At 39.5% G+C, this 15,518-nt stretch overlaps 1 protein-coding gene across 3 annotated transcripts in view; it reads right to left on the bottom strand.

The window, feature by feature from the left end:
• Nucleotides 1-15,518, bottom strand: part of MGAT4A (alpha-1,3-mannosyl-glycoprotein 4-beta-N-acetylglucosaminyltransferase A) — a 128,340-nt gene that overhangs the window by 46,009 nt on the left and 66,813 nt on the right. For all 3 annotated transcript variants that reach the window (XM_015112905.3, NM_001194224.2, XM_015112906.3), the window contains 1 exon segment: nucleotides 12,374-12,507. In XM_015112905.3, the coding sequence (XP_014968391.1) occupies nucleotides 12,374-12,507 (134 nt within the window).

The raw sequence follows: 15,518 nt of genomic DNA on the forward strand, positions 1-15,518 counted from the left end.
CATAGTTCACTGCAGCCTGGAATTCCTGGGCTCAAGTGATCCTCCCACCTCAGCCTCCCAAGTAGTTGGGACCACAGGTGTGCACCACCATGCCTGGCTACATTTTTATTTTGTGTACAGATGAGGTCTTGCTATGTTGCCCGGGCTGATCCCAAGCTCCTGGGCTTAAGCAATCCTCCCACTCAAGTCTCCCAAAGTACTGGGATTAGAGGCATGAGCCACCATGCCCAGCCAGTTTGTATGATTTACAACCAATGCATAAACATTTTTAAATCTAGCTGCTGAAAAATTACAGGCCAAAATACTACTGATATACCAATACAATAAATCTAGCATTTAAAATCAAGAATAGAAGCTAGACAGATTAAAAAACTAGACAGATAATTAGCAAGTATATAGAACACCTGAACACTATCAACCAACTTGATCTAATATATATCTATAGAAAGACACTTCTAGCTACTCAGGAGGCCAGGGCAGGAAGATTGCTTGAGCTCAGGAGTTCAAGACCGGCCACTGCCACATAGTGAGACAAAAATTAAAAACTAAAACTAAAACAATTAGCCATGGAAAGGCATGGTGGCTCATGCCTGTAATTTCAGTGCTTTGGGAGGTCAAGGTGGGAGAACTGCTTGAGCCCAGGAGCTCAAGGCTACAGTGAGTTATGATCACAACACTGTACTCTAGCCTGGGTGACAGAGCAAGATTCCATCTCTAAAATAATAAATAGATTAGATGGACAGATAGATTAGACAGACAAATGATAGATTAGATAGATGATTGTGGAAGGAAAGAAGGAAGGAAGGAAGAAAGGAAAAAAGAAAGGAAAGGAAAGAAAAGGGAAGGAAAGGGAGGGAAGGGAAGGGAAGGGAAGAGAAGGGAAGAGAAGGGAAGATAGGAGGGAGGAAGGGAGGGAAGGCACTTTACTGGATAACAGCAGAATTCATTCTTTTTAAGAACACATGAAACACTGTCCAGGACAGCCCATACACTAGGTCAGAAACAAGTATTGATAAATTTTAAAGGACTGAAATCATGCAAAGTATGTATTCTCTGACTATGAAGTAGTTAAATTACAAACCAATGAAGAAAATTTTGGAAATCCTCAAACGGGTAAAAAAAATTTAAACACTTTTCTAAATAACTCATGGGTCAAAGAAGAGATTATAAGAGGATCAGAAAGTATTTTGATCTGAATGAAAATGAAAACATGACAGATCAAAATTTATGGGATGCAGCCAAAGTGGTACTTAGAGGCAAAGTTATAGCTTTAAACTGGCTATATTAGAAAAGAAGAAAGCCTTCCAACCAATAATCTACCCAATCACCTTAAAAATCCAGAAAAAGAAGAGTAAGCCAAACTAAAAGCAGCAGAATAAAGCTAATAAGATTAGAGTGAAAAACTAATAAAATAGAATGCAGAAAAACGATAGAGAAAGTCACAGAGAGTTTTTTTTACTTTACTTGCTACCTAAAAGGACCCAGAAGACGAGGAAATGGAGAAGGGAAAGCAAAGAAAATAGGGGCTGGGGAATGGGTGGGGGAATGAAAACAGGAGACTATTTTAACCAGCTTTGTAGAACTATTGGACACTGTAGCCATGTACATGTATAACTAATAATTTTTTTTTCAAAAAGCAGAAAAATAAAGCTAATGGCATTAAATATTAACATTCTAGTGTACTGCTAGACTTTAATTTGGGGCCAAAATTTATTACTTAATGGGTTTTTAAAGATTTTTTTTTTTTGAGATAAGGTCTCTGTCACCCAAACTGGATGCAGTAGCTTGATCACAGCTCACTGAAGCCTTGAACTTCTGAGCTGAAGTGATCCTCCCACCTCAACCTCCTGAGTAGCTGGGACTATAGGTATATACCACAATGCCTGGATAATTAAAAAACATTTTTTTAGAGATAGAGTCTTGCTCTGTTGCGCAGGCTGGTCTACAACTCCTGGATTCAAGTGATCCTCCTGCCTCAGCCTCCCATGTCATTGGGATTACAGGCAGGAGTCACCGTGTCTGGCCTTTAAAGAGTTTTAGTCTCTTCCAGTACCTTCCTCATTTTGGTACTTCAATGGACACTTGTTCAGTAAGTAAAAGAATACTTAAAATGAAATGTACCCTTTTGCCTTTAAAAAAAAATATGATTAACAGGCAACTAAAAGAGTTTGTATTGTTTCTATGGCTGTTGTACTCTTCAGGTGCTTTGGGACAGAAAAAGAGTTCAAAAACATCAGGTAACTAAACCTTGGTTGAAGGCAGACTAAGCTGTCTTAACTAGAACAGACTCAGCTACTTACACAGAGTTTGGGTGGGAACACAGCACTGAGAGTACTTCCCACTTTCCCTCCTGGAAATCATTTACAATTATCAATGAGAACCTGATGCAAAAACTGCAAACTTTATTTTAAGGTATTAATAGCCCAAATTCTTAAACTCCAAAGGGATCCAGTTTAGTCGTAATAACCAGAGGCAACATGAAGAGCTGCACAGGCTAGCAGTATTTGCAGGAAGCGGCCCAACTGCGTGGCAGAAGGAAAGGCAGAGTCGTCTGGAACACTACTCTGTCACCTCATCCTCCTGTAAACCAGCAGCCTAGGGAAAACTTCATCTCCAATGATGATCCTTAAAGATGAACCAGCACAATAACTAACCAAAGTAATAAGACAAAAAGGGGAAATTCTGCAGAACAAAAACTATATGTATCTATGTGTGTATAAACATGTATGCACATGCACAAACACACACACCAGCTGAAAAATTATGACCAAACATTTCACCATTCATTTAAAACAACGAAAAGCTCCCAATTAAAGCAGTTACCACCAGGCAGCAAAATGCATATTAATTCCGATATCTAAAAAATAAATAATGAAAATAAGTTAGCATTTGGGTGAACATGTTTGAAAAGTAAAAAATGGAACTAAAATAGAAGAAAAAATTAATAATGTTAAAAGCAGACATCAATGGATCAGAAAACAAACAAAAAAGGAAATAATAAATACACCCAAGAAGGTTTTTAGAACATCATAAATGAAAACAGATCCGTTAACTAGCCAGTCACAAATACACACGCGTGCACAAAGCAATCGGAGGGAAGCATCGCAAAAAGAACAGGAGCCTGCATTTCCCACCTCTGCCTAAAGCAAAGTTTAAAAGTTGGATAAAATGGATAATTTTCCAGGAAAATATTTTATCAAAATCAGAAGGAAATCTAAATAGCTGTTTATGCTCTAATATGAACATTAACCTTATACTATCTGTACAGAATTAGGGCCATTACATGTCTCTGAATGGGTACAGCTATCAACAGTCATCACGGTAAACCAAGTGTCTAAAACACAGTATTGGAAGGAACACTGTTCAGTGTACACAACACACACGGAGATTTTAAAAACCATGTGATTATATTTTTATCAAAAAATGAATTAAAACACAAAAGAAATAATATTTATTAGTATAAATGAAATGCATGACAGAAAATAAAAATAAAAACCAAAAATGCCACAGCAATTTAATAAATACTCTCTGGTTATTCAATTTCTATATTCCTGCTATGCAAATTCCTTTTTTCTTTCCTTTTCTTTTTCTTTTCTTTTTTTTTTTTAAACAGAGTCTCACTCTGTCGCCCAGGCTGGAGTGCAGTGGTGCGATCTTGGCTCACTCCAACATCTGCCTCCTGGGTTCAAGCGACTCTCCTGCCTTAGCCTCCCGAGTAGCTGGGACTACAGGCGTGTGCCACCATGCCCAGTTAATTTTTGTATTTTCAGTAGAGATGGGGTTTCACCAAGTTGGCCAGGATGGTCTCGATCTCTTGACCTTATGATCCGCCCATCTCAGCCTCCCAAAGTGTTGGAATTACAGGAGTGAGCCACTGCGCCCGGCCTCTACTGTGCAAATTTCTGACCCTAGGCAAACTAACTAGCCCTGTTAAATCAGCTTACGTGAAAGAGTTTACTTTAAACCTTTAAAGACCATAATAAAGGTCTCGGGCACTCTTCCTGTGAAGCAAACCAGAATGTGTACTATAGTAAAATAAGAACACTGGAGAGGGCTCAGCAAGATGGCCGAACAGGAACAGCTCCAGTCTCCAGCTCCCAGCGTGAGCGACACAGAAGATGGGTGATTTCTGTATTTTCAACTGAGGTAGCGGGTTCACCTCACTAGGGAGTGCCGGACAATCGGTGCTGGTCAGCTGCTGCAGCCTGACCAGCAAGAGCTGAAGCAGGGCAAGGCATCGCCTCACCTGGGAAGCACAAGGGGGAAGGGAATCCCTTTTCCTAGCCAGGGGAACTGAGACACATAACACCTGGAAAATCGGGTAACTCCTACCCCAATACTGCGCTTTACCAAGGGTCTTAGCAAACGGCACACCAGGAGATTTTATCCCACACCTGGCCGGGAGGGACCCACGCCCATGGAGCCTCCCTCATTGCTAGCACAGCAGTCTGTAGCAAGGCTAGCAGAGGGTCGCCCTCCATTGCTGAGGCTTAAGTAGGTAAACAAGGCTGCTGGGAAGCTCCAACTGGGTGGAGCCCACAGCAGCTCAAGGAGGCCTGCCTGTCTCTGTAGACTCCACCTCTGGGGACAGGGCACAGCTAAACAAAAAGCAGCAGAAACCTTTGCAGATGCAAACGACTCTGTCTGACAGCTTTGAAGAGAGCAGTGGATCTCCCAACACGGAGGTTGAGATCTGAGAACAGACAGACTGTCTGCTCAAGTGGGCCCCTGACCCCTGAGTAGCCTAACTGGGAGACATCCCCCACTAGGGGCAGACCGACACCCCACACCTCACACGGCGGGGTACACCCCTGAGATGAAGCTTCCAAAGCAAGAATCAGACAGGTACACTCGCTGTTCAGCAATATTCTATCTTCTGCAGCCTCTGCTGCTGATACCCAGGCAAACAGGGTCTGGAGTGGACTTCAAGCAATCTCAAACAGACCTACAGCTGAGGGTCCTGACTGTTAGAAGGAAAACTAACAAACAGGAAGGACACCCACACCAAAACCCCATAAGTTCGTCACCATCATCAAAGACCATAGGCAGATAAAACCACAAAGATGGGGAAAAAGCAGGGCAGAAAAGTTGGAAATTCAAAAAATAAGAGCACATCTCCCCCTCCAAAGGAACGCAGCTCATCGCCAGTAACGGATCAAAGCTGGATGGAGAATGACTTTCACAAGTTGAGAGAAGGTTTCAGTCCATCAAATTTCTCAGAGCTAAAGGAGGAATTACGTACCCAGCGCAAACTAAAAATCTTGAAAAAAGAATGGAAGAATGGATAAGTAGAATAATCAATGCAGAGAAGGCCATAAACGAACTGACAGAGATAAAAACCATGACACGAGAAATACATGACAAATGCACAAGCTTCAGTAACCGACTCGATCAACTGGAAGAAAGAGTATCAGCGATTGAGGATCAAATGAATGAAATGAAGCGAGAAGAGAAGTCTAAAGAAAAAAGAGGAAAAAGAAATGAATAAAGCCTTCAAGAAGTATGGGATTATGTGAAAAGACCAAATCTACATCTGATTGGGGTGCCTGAAAGTGAGGGGGAAAATGGAACCAAGTTGGAAAACACTCTTCAGGATATCATCCAGGAGAACTTCCCCAACCTAGTAAAGCAGGCCAACATTCAAATTCAGGAAATACAGAGAACGCCACAAAGATACTCCTTGAGAAGAGCAACTCCAAGACACATAATTGTCAGATTCTCCAAAGTTGAAATGAAGGAAAAACTGTTAAGGGCAGCCAGAGAGAAAGGTCGGGTTACCCACAAAGGGAAGCCCATTAGACTAACAGCACATCTCTCGGCAGAAACTCTACAAGCCAGAAGAGAGTGGGGGCCAATATTCAACATTCTTAAAGAAATGAATTTTAAACCCAGAATTTCATATCCAGCCAAACTAAGATTCATAAGTGAAGGAGAAATAAAATCCTTTACAGACAAGCAAATGCTTAGAGATGTTGTCACCACCAGGCCTGCCCTACAAGAGACCCTGAAGGAAGCACTAAACATGGAAAGGAACAACCGGTACCAGCCATTGCAAAAACATGCCAAAATGTAAAGACCATCGAGGCTAGGAAGAAACTGCATCAACTAACGAGCAAAATAACCAGCTAATATCATAATGGCAGGATGAAGTTCACACATAACAATATTAACCTTAAATGTAAATGTACTAAATGGTCCAATTAAAAGACACAGACTGGCAAATTGGATAAAGAGTCAAGACCCATCTCACATGCAGAGACACACATAGGCTCAAAATAAATGCATGGAGGAAGATCTACCAAGCAAATGGAGAACAAAAAAAAAGCAGGGGTTGCAATCCTAGTCTCTGATAAAACAGACTTTAAACCATCAAAGATCAAAAGAGACAAAGAAGGCCATTACATAATGGTAAAGGGATCAATTCAACAGGAAGAGCTAACTATCCTAAATATATATGCACCCAATACAGGAGCACCCAGATTCATAAAGCAAGTCCTTAGAGACTTACAAAGAGACTTAGACTCCCACACAATAATAATGGGAGACTTCAACACCCCACTGTCAACATTAGACAGATCAACGAGACAGAAAGTTAACAAGGATATCCAGGAATTGAACTAAACTGCCCCAAAGGGACCTAATAGACACCTACAGAACTCTCCACCCCAAATCAACAGAATATACATTCTTCTCAGCAACACGTCACACTTATTCCAAAATTGACCACATAATTGGAAGTAAAGCACTCCTCAGCAAATGTACAAGAACAGAAATTATAACAAACTGTCTCTCAGACCACAGTGCAATCAAACTAGAACTCAGGACTAAGAAACTCAATCAAAACCGCTCAACTACATGGAAACTGAACAACCTGCTCCTGAATGACTACTGGGTACATAACAAAATGAAGGCAGAAATAAAGATGTTCTTTGAAACCAATGAGAATAAAGATACAACATACCAGAATCTCTGGGACACATTTAAAGCAGTGTGTAGAGGGAAATTTATAGCACTAAATGCCCACAAGAGAAAGCTGGAAACATCTAAAATTGACACCCTAACATCACAATTAGAAGAACTAGAGAAGCAAGAGCAAACACATTCAAAAGCTAGCAGAAGGCAAGAAATAACTAAGATCAGAGCAGAACTGAAGGAGATAGAGACACAAAAAACCCTCCAAAAAATCAATGAATCCAGAAGCTGGTTTTTTGAAAAGATCAACAAAATGGATAGACTGCTAGCAAGACTAATAAAGAAGAAAAGAGAGATCAAAGAGACACAATAAAAAATGATAAAGGGAATATCACCACTGAGCCCACAGAAATACAAACTACCATCAGAGAATACTATAAACACCTCTATGCAAATAAACTAGAAAATCTAGAAGAAATGGATAATTTCCTGGACACGTACTCTCTCCCAAGACTAAACCAGGAAGAAGTTGAATCTGTGAATAGACCAATAGCAGGCTCTGAAATTGAGGTAATAATTAACAGCCTACCAACCAAAAAAAGTCCAGGACCAGATGGATTCACAGCTGAATTCTACCAGAGGTCCAAGGAGGAGTTGGTACCATTCCTTCTGAAACTATTCCAATCAATAGAAAAAGAGGGAATCCTCCCTAACTCATTTTATGAGGCCAACATCATCCTGATACCAAAGCCTGGCAGAGACACAACAAAAAAAGAGAATTTTTAGACCAATATCCCTGATGAACATCGATGCAAAAATCCTCAATAAAATACTGGCAAACCGGATCCAGCAGCACATCAAAAAGCTTATCCACCATGATCAAGTGGGCTTCATCCCTGGGATGCAAGGCTGGTTCAACATACGCAAATCAATAAACGTAATCCAGCATATAAACAGAACCAAAGACAAAAACCACATGATTATCTCAAGAGATGCAGAAAAGGCCTTTGACAAAACTCAACAGCCCTTCATGCTAAAAACTCTAAATAACTAGGTATTGATGGAACGTATCTCAAAATAATAAGAGCTATTTATGACAAACCCACAGCCAATATCATACTGAACGGGTAAAACTGGAAGCATTCCCTTTGAAAACTGGCACAAGACAGGGATGCCCTCTTTCACCACTCCTATTCAACATAGTGTTGGAAGTTCTGGCTAGGGCAATCAGGCAAGAGAAAGAAATCAAGGGTATTCAGTTAGGAAAAGAAGAAGTCACATTGTCCCTGTTTGCAGATGACATGATTGTATATTTAGAAAACCCCATTATCTCAGCCCAAAATCTCCTTAAGCTGATAAGCAACTTTAGCAAAGTCTCAGGATACAAAATTAACACGCAAAAATCACAAGCATTCTTATACACCAGTAACAGACAAACAGAGAGCCAAATCATGAATGAACTTCCATTCACAATTGCTTCAAAGATAATAAAATACCTAGGAATACAACTTACAAGGGATGTAAAGGACCTCTTCAAGGAGAACTACAAACCAGTGCTCAGTGAAATAAAAGAGGACACAAACAAATGGAAGAACATACCATGCTCATGGATAGGAAGAATCAATATCGTGAAAATGGCCATACTGCCCAAGGTAATTTATAGATTCAATGCCATCCCCATCAAGCTAACGATGAGTTTCTTCACAGAATTGGAAAAAACTGCTTTAAGGTTCATATGGAACCAAAAAAGAGCCCGCATTGCCAAGACAATCCTAAGTCAAAAGAACAAAGCTGGAGGCATCACGCTACCTGACTTCAAACTATACTACAAGGCTACAGTAACCAAAACAGCATGGTACTGAGATACAGACCAGTGGAACAGAACAGAATCCTCAGAAATAATACCACACATCTACAGCCATCTGATCTTTGACAAACCTGAGAAAAACAAGAAATGGGGAAAGGATTCCCTATTTAATAAATGGTGCTGGGAAAATTGGCTAGCCATAAGTAGAAAGCTGAAACTGGATCCTTTCCTTACTCCTTATACGAAAATTAATTCAAGATGGATTAGAGACTTAAATGTTAGACGTAATACCATAAAAACCCCAGAAGAAAACCTAGGTAATACCATTCAGGACATAGGCATGGGTAAGGACTTCATGTCTAAAACACCAAAAGCAACAGCAACAAAAGCCAAAATTGACAAATGGGATCTAATTAAACTAAAGAGCTTCTGCACAGCAAAAGAAACTACCATCAGAGTGAACAGGCAACCTACAGAATGGGAGAAAATTTTTGCAATCTACTCATCTGACAAAGGACTAATATCCAGAACCTACAAAGAACTCAAATAAATTTACAAGAAAAAAACAAACACCCCATCAAAAAGTGGGCAAAGGATATGAACAGACAGTTCTCAAAAGAAGACATGCATACAGCCAACAGACACACGAAAAAATGCTCATCATCACTGGCCATCAGAGAAATGCAAATCAAAACCACAATGAGATAGCATCTCACACCAGTTAGAATGGCAATCATTAAAAAGTCAGGAAATAACAGGTGCTGGAGAAGATGTGGAGAAATAGGAACACTTTTACACTGTTGGTGGGATTGTAAACTAGTTCAACCATTATGGAAAACAGTACGGCAATTCCTCAAGGATCTAGAACTAGAAGTACCATATGACCCAGCCATCCCATTACTGGGTATATACCGAAAGTATTTTAAATCATGCTGCTATAAAGACACATGTACACATATATTCATTGCAGCACTATTCACAATAGCAAAGACTTGGAATCAACCCAAGTGTCCATCAGTGACAGACTGGATTAAGAAAATGTGGCACATATACACCATGGAATACTATGCAGCCATAAAAAAGGATGAGTTTGTGTCCTTTGTAGGGACATGGATGAAGCTGGAAGCCATCATTCTCAGCAAACTATCGCAAGAACAGAAAGCCAAACACTGCATGTTCTCACTCATAGGTGGGAACTGAACAATGAGCGCTTGGACTCGGGAAGGGGAACATCACACACCAGGGCCTATTATGGGGAGAGGGGAGGGGGAGGGATGGCACTGGGAGTTATACCTGATGTAAATGACAAGTTGATGGGTGCTGACGAGTTGATGGGTGCAGCACACCAACATGGCACAAGTATACATATGTAACAAACCTGCACGTTGTGCGCATGTACCCTAGAACTTAAAGTATAATAATAATTTTAAAAAAAAGAACACTGAATTAAAAAAAAAACCAACATTGTTTTCATACTGTATACTAAATACTCCACGAACCTGAAAATTCTAGAAACTCAATTTTTCAAAGTTGAACAGTAGGTGCTCGTCCAACTTGATGAATTTGTTATTTCCTTATAGAATCTAAATTCAAATCCTATAGTTTTTATGTAAGGTATTTGGAATGCTGCTGGGCAAATTGCTGAAACAATGTGAATAAACAAGGTAATATAAAAAAATATCTTAGGCTGGGTGTGGTGGTGCACACCTGTAATCCCAGAACTTTGGGAGGCTGCAGTAGGAGAATCACTTGAGCTCAGGAGACAACCTGGGCAACATAGTGAAATCCCGTCTTGACAAACATACACACACACACACACACACACACAATACAAAAAATTAGCTGGGCATGGTGGTGCACACCTGTAGTCCCAGCTACTCGGGAGGCTGATATAGGAGGATTGCTTGAGCCTGGGAGGTCGAGGCTGCAGTGAGCCAAAACTGCACCACTGCACTCCAGCCTGGGTGACAGAGTGAGATCCTGTCACAAAATATATACATATATATTCATTCAATACAAAGTCCTCTTCATGGTTACCACCAGCATCATTTGGTTGTTCTGGTTTAGGCAATATTCTGCCTGAAACCCACCTCAAAAACTCCTTCTGTCTCTTTCTAACCGCTTCATTTAGCCATCACCTCCGCATACATATGATTTCCTGTTCCATTTTGCAACAATTACAAAGAATTCAGGTGTTTTTGAACAAGAGACAACCTGTATCAGTTAGGAAACAGCCTAAATGTCTATCAATCACACATTAAATAAATTGTGCTAAAACCACATAATGAAATATTTTATAGCCACAAAGAATGATGTTGTGATATTTATTCTTGTTAGCATGGAAAAATGTCCACTACATTAAAATATATATAGAATGGTCCCATTCATATATAGCTGTACAAGCCACAGGAAAAAAACCCTTAACATATATTTTGAAATAGCTATATTTATATAGAGGAGTAACAGGTAATTTTTCATTATACATTTATGTAATTGTTTTGAACAGCATGCATTTGTTTACTTCTCTAATAAGGAAATCATCAAGACCATATTCATCTAAAAAGACATGGGGTACTCTAAAAAGTTACGAATTAGTGGGCCAGAACTATACTATGTCCTAAATCCTTTCCCATTCTGAAACTCTACACAATAATTAAGAAAATATTTACTCTAGGGTCTTCTTCCTCATGATTTAAAAATAACTTTTTCGAGATTTATTCTTTCTCTAAATCTTTTGAGGATACTAAAATACAAGAAGTGTGGTATTTCTCATTCACACGATTTCTTAGGAGTACAGAGAACGGATGGAGAGAATAAAAGGATGATGAAACTCCAGCTGAGACTAAACCTTTTTCAGGTTTCAGGACTCCCAAAGATCATCAGTGCAAATGTCCAAATTTAAGTCTTAGAGCTAGAAACGGGGACATGTCTTTTTTTTTTTTTTTTTTTTTACATATTTTTCTTTTTTTTTTATTATACTTTAAGTTCTAGGGTACGTGTGCACAACGTGCAGGTTTGTTGCATATGTATACATGTGCCATGTTAGTATGCTGCACCCATTAACTCATCATTTACATTAGGTATATCCCCTAATGCTATCCCTCCCCCCTCCCTTCCCCTCACCCACCGACAGGCCCCGGTGTGTGATGTTCCCCATCCTGTGTCCAAGTGTTCTCATTGTTCAATTTCCACCTACAAGTGAGAACCAACCCAAATGTCCATCAATGACAGACTGGATTAAGAAAATGTGGCACATATACACCATGGAACACTATGCAGCCATAAAAAACGATGAGTTCATGTCCTTTGTAGGGACATGGATGAAGCTGGAAACCATCATTCTGAGCAAACTATCACAAGGACAGAAAACCAAACACCGCATGTTCTCACTCATAGGGGACACGTTCTTAAAGATCTATGGGTATATCATTCTATTGACAACAAAGATTACTATTCCTGGTTTGTAACTGCAGGAGAGAAGTAAAGGCAAATATAAGTTAGATTTACATTAAACTGTCAGATAGAATATATTACCTAAGCTTTACTCATCACATTTTTTAAAAGTGCTTTTAAAAGCATATTCAAATATTCAATTAGGGTTTCAACTCTTATAGGCTATATATGGTAAAAACATAACAACAATTAAATAATTACCTCTCCTATGAAGACTACTATCACACAGTCCAACTTCTCTTCAGGATACAGATTATCAATAAGGGAATGAAGAGTTTCTATGAGGTAAGATTTAACTTCTCTTTTCACTGTGGGAATGCCCATGACTATGGAAACTGAAAAAAAAAAAACAAACCGTAATTATATTAAAAAATTGTACAAGGACAATACAGAAAAACACTTCCATTTCAAAAGTATTATATCCTCTCAAATGGATAGGAATAATTGATGGATCAAAATATATTAAGTTTCAGAAAGAAAAATAAAGAATATGCGGGCATACCTATAATGACTGTAATTCATTTTCACATAGCTTAACCATAAGAAAAAGGGAACTGATAAAAATGAAAGACATTAAACCTCACACTAAAAATGAATGGCTGTAAAGTATAAACAGCAAACTGTATTATACAACTAAAACTTAAAAATACTAAACATATCTTAAAAATTAACGTCTTATCTATTGACTTCAAGCATAAGACATGCCAAGAAGAGCACAACATCAATTGTGTGGTTGTTCTTGCCAACAATGCATAACCTCAACTTAACCACAAAAGAACATCAGAGAAATCCAAACTGGGGCAATGCTCCACAAAATAACAGTACTCTTTAAAGTGTTATGGTCATGAAAGACAGAGTAATGAACTGTCCCCGATTGGAAAAGACTTAGGAACCATGACAACTAAGTGAAATATGGGATGTTGAGTTGGATCCTGGAAGAGAAAAATAACAACAATGAAACACATGACAAAATTGGAATAAGAGCTAAGGTTAGTTAACACTGTAGCATCGACGTTAACTTCCTGGCTTTTGATCACTGTACTAATGGTCATGTAGGGACACTGAGTAAAGGCATATGAAAACTTTTTGACCGGGCACAGTGGCTCATGCCTGTAATCCCAGCACTTTGGGAGGCACAGGTGGTGGACTACTTGAGCTCAGGAGTTTCAGACCAGCCTGGCCAACATGGTGAAACCCAGTCTCGACTAAAAATACAAAAATTATCTGGGCATGGGGGCGTGCACCTATAATCCCAGCTACTTGGGAGGCGGAGGCACAAGAATCACCTGGGAGGCAGAGGATGCAGTGAGCTGAGATTGTGCTCTTGCACTGCAGCCTGGGTGACAAAGCAAGATTCCATCTCAAAAAAAAAAGAAAAGAAAAGAAAAGAAAACTTTGTGTACTATTTGTGCAACATTTTTAAAGTCTAAAATTACAGTCAATGTTCCTGTAATGCTTGTTTTCAACACAAATTTGTTTCTACATGATTAACATATTAGGGAAAAATTGGGGCATAACACGTAAAGTTCACATTAGCTTACGTGCAATTTGTCTTCTGAAACAAACACCAGGTCAGCAACAGAAAATTGTACCCAGCTGATCTGAGTTCAGAAAATTGAACCGAACTGTGCAGAAATACTGCATACAAAATGCACACACCTCAAAATACCTACCAGCTGTCTCAGTTCACCACAGCTATCAACCACACCCATCTACACTGGGTGTTGCAACCTTCCATCAGATTTCAAATAACCTACCTCACAGCCCTTCACAATAACTTAAAAGCTGCAACCTTCAGCAACCCACTTTAACAAGCAAATCTCAGGGCTTTTTCAAGATAGAGTGCCACATCTATGTATTTCTCAATCATTTAACCTGTAAAAAAATGTGCCACCATTATTATTAGGTTCTTATCCTTTTTTATGTGTAACTGACAAAGTTTTTTGAGTGTTGTGATCCTAACCCCCTTGCTCTCATTTTTTTGCACCATTTTCATACCACAGTGATTTTTTAGGAACATATTGCATTATAGAGGTATTTCAAAGTAAGTTTTTTAAAATTATGCCTTAAAGTCTTAGTATACTAAGTATGTATCAATAGAGAAGTATTTTGAATATGTTAAAAACAACTTAGTCTTAATCATGCAACAAGTTTTTGGAGATACTAAAAAATACTTATAATTCACAGAATTCTAATGCCAGCGGCTGGGTGCAGTGGCTCACGCCTGTAATCTCAGCACTTTGGAAGGCCGAAGCGGGCGGATCACGAGGTCAGGAGATCGAGACCATCCTGGCTAACATGGTGAAACCCTGTCTCTACTAAAAACACAAAAAATTAGCCAGGCATGGTAGCGGGCACCTGTAGTCCCAGCTATTCAGGAGGCTGAGGCAGGAGAATAGCTTGAATCCAGGAAGTGGAGGTTGCAGTGAGCCAAGATCGTGCCACTGCACTCCAGCCTGGGCGACACAGTGAGACTCCATCTCAAAAACAAACAAAAGAATTCTAATGCCAGAAGGAAGCATAAAGACCATGGATCTACCACCACGATTCTTGAGGTAAGAATACTAAGATGTGAAAGGTTTAAGGGACTGCCCCAAGGTCTCATGCCACATTCCTCTATTACATTTTAGGTAAGAAGAGTTTTCAAGCACTCAAAAACATATTTGCTCTACAAGACTCCGTCCCCCACCTCCAAAAAAAGATATTTGCTCTATTTGTTTTGCACATATTTACTGCAAGGCATTATTCTAGGTGTCAGGCATACAATGGTAAATAACATAGATAAGGTCCCTGCCCTCATGGAACGCACATTCTAGAAAGGGGAAAAAGATTTAAAATATATGTATCTTACAGGATGATATATATAGGTTGATACTGTCAAAGTGATGAATGGGGAGGGGGTACCCCTATAGGTCATGTGGTCACGGAAGGCCTCTCTGATACCAGTTGAGCTGGTAACCATGAGAAAGAGCTGATGAAGAACACTGCAGAAGAGGAAGCAACAAGGCCCTGAAGACAGAATGATTTTGACATAGTCAAGAAATACCAAGAGCAGGCTGGATCGAAAGCAGAATAAGCCCAGATTGAGAAAATCAGCCGGGGGTCACATTGCATATAACAAAGTTTGTTTTAATGCTGAGTGCAAGAGAAAGCCATTGTAAGGTTGTAAGCAGGGGAGTGACATTATCCAATTTGTAATTTTAAGAGATTATCAAATTTCACAAAAAGTAAAAGCACTTTGGGAGATCAGTTAGGAAGTTACTGTATTAACTAAAGAAAGATGGTGGTTTAAATGAGGCTGTAGGGTGTTTGAAGAGGTGGAGATGAGTGGATGATGGAGACCCTC

This window comes from Macaca mulatta, chromosome 13 (assembly GCF_049350105.2).
Source record: "Macaca mulatta isolate MMU2019108-1 chromosome 13, T2T-MMU8v2.0, whole genome shotgun sequence".
In the NCBI taxonomy this organism is placed as follows: Eukaryota; Metazoa; Chordata; class Mammalia; order Primates; family Cercopithecidae; genus Macaca; species Macaca mulatta.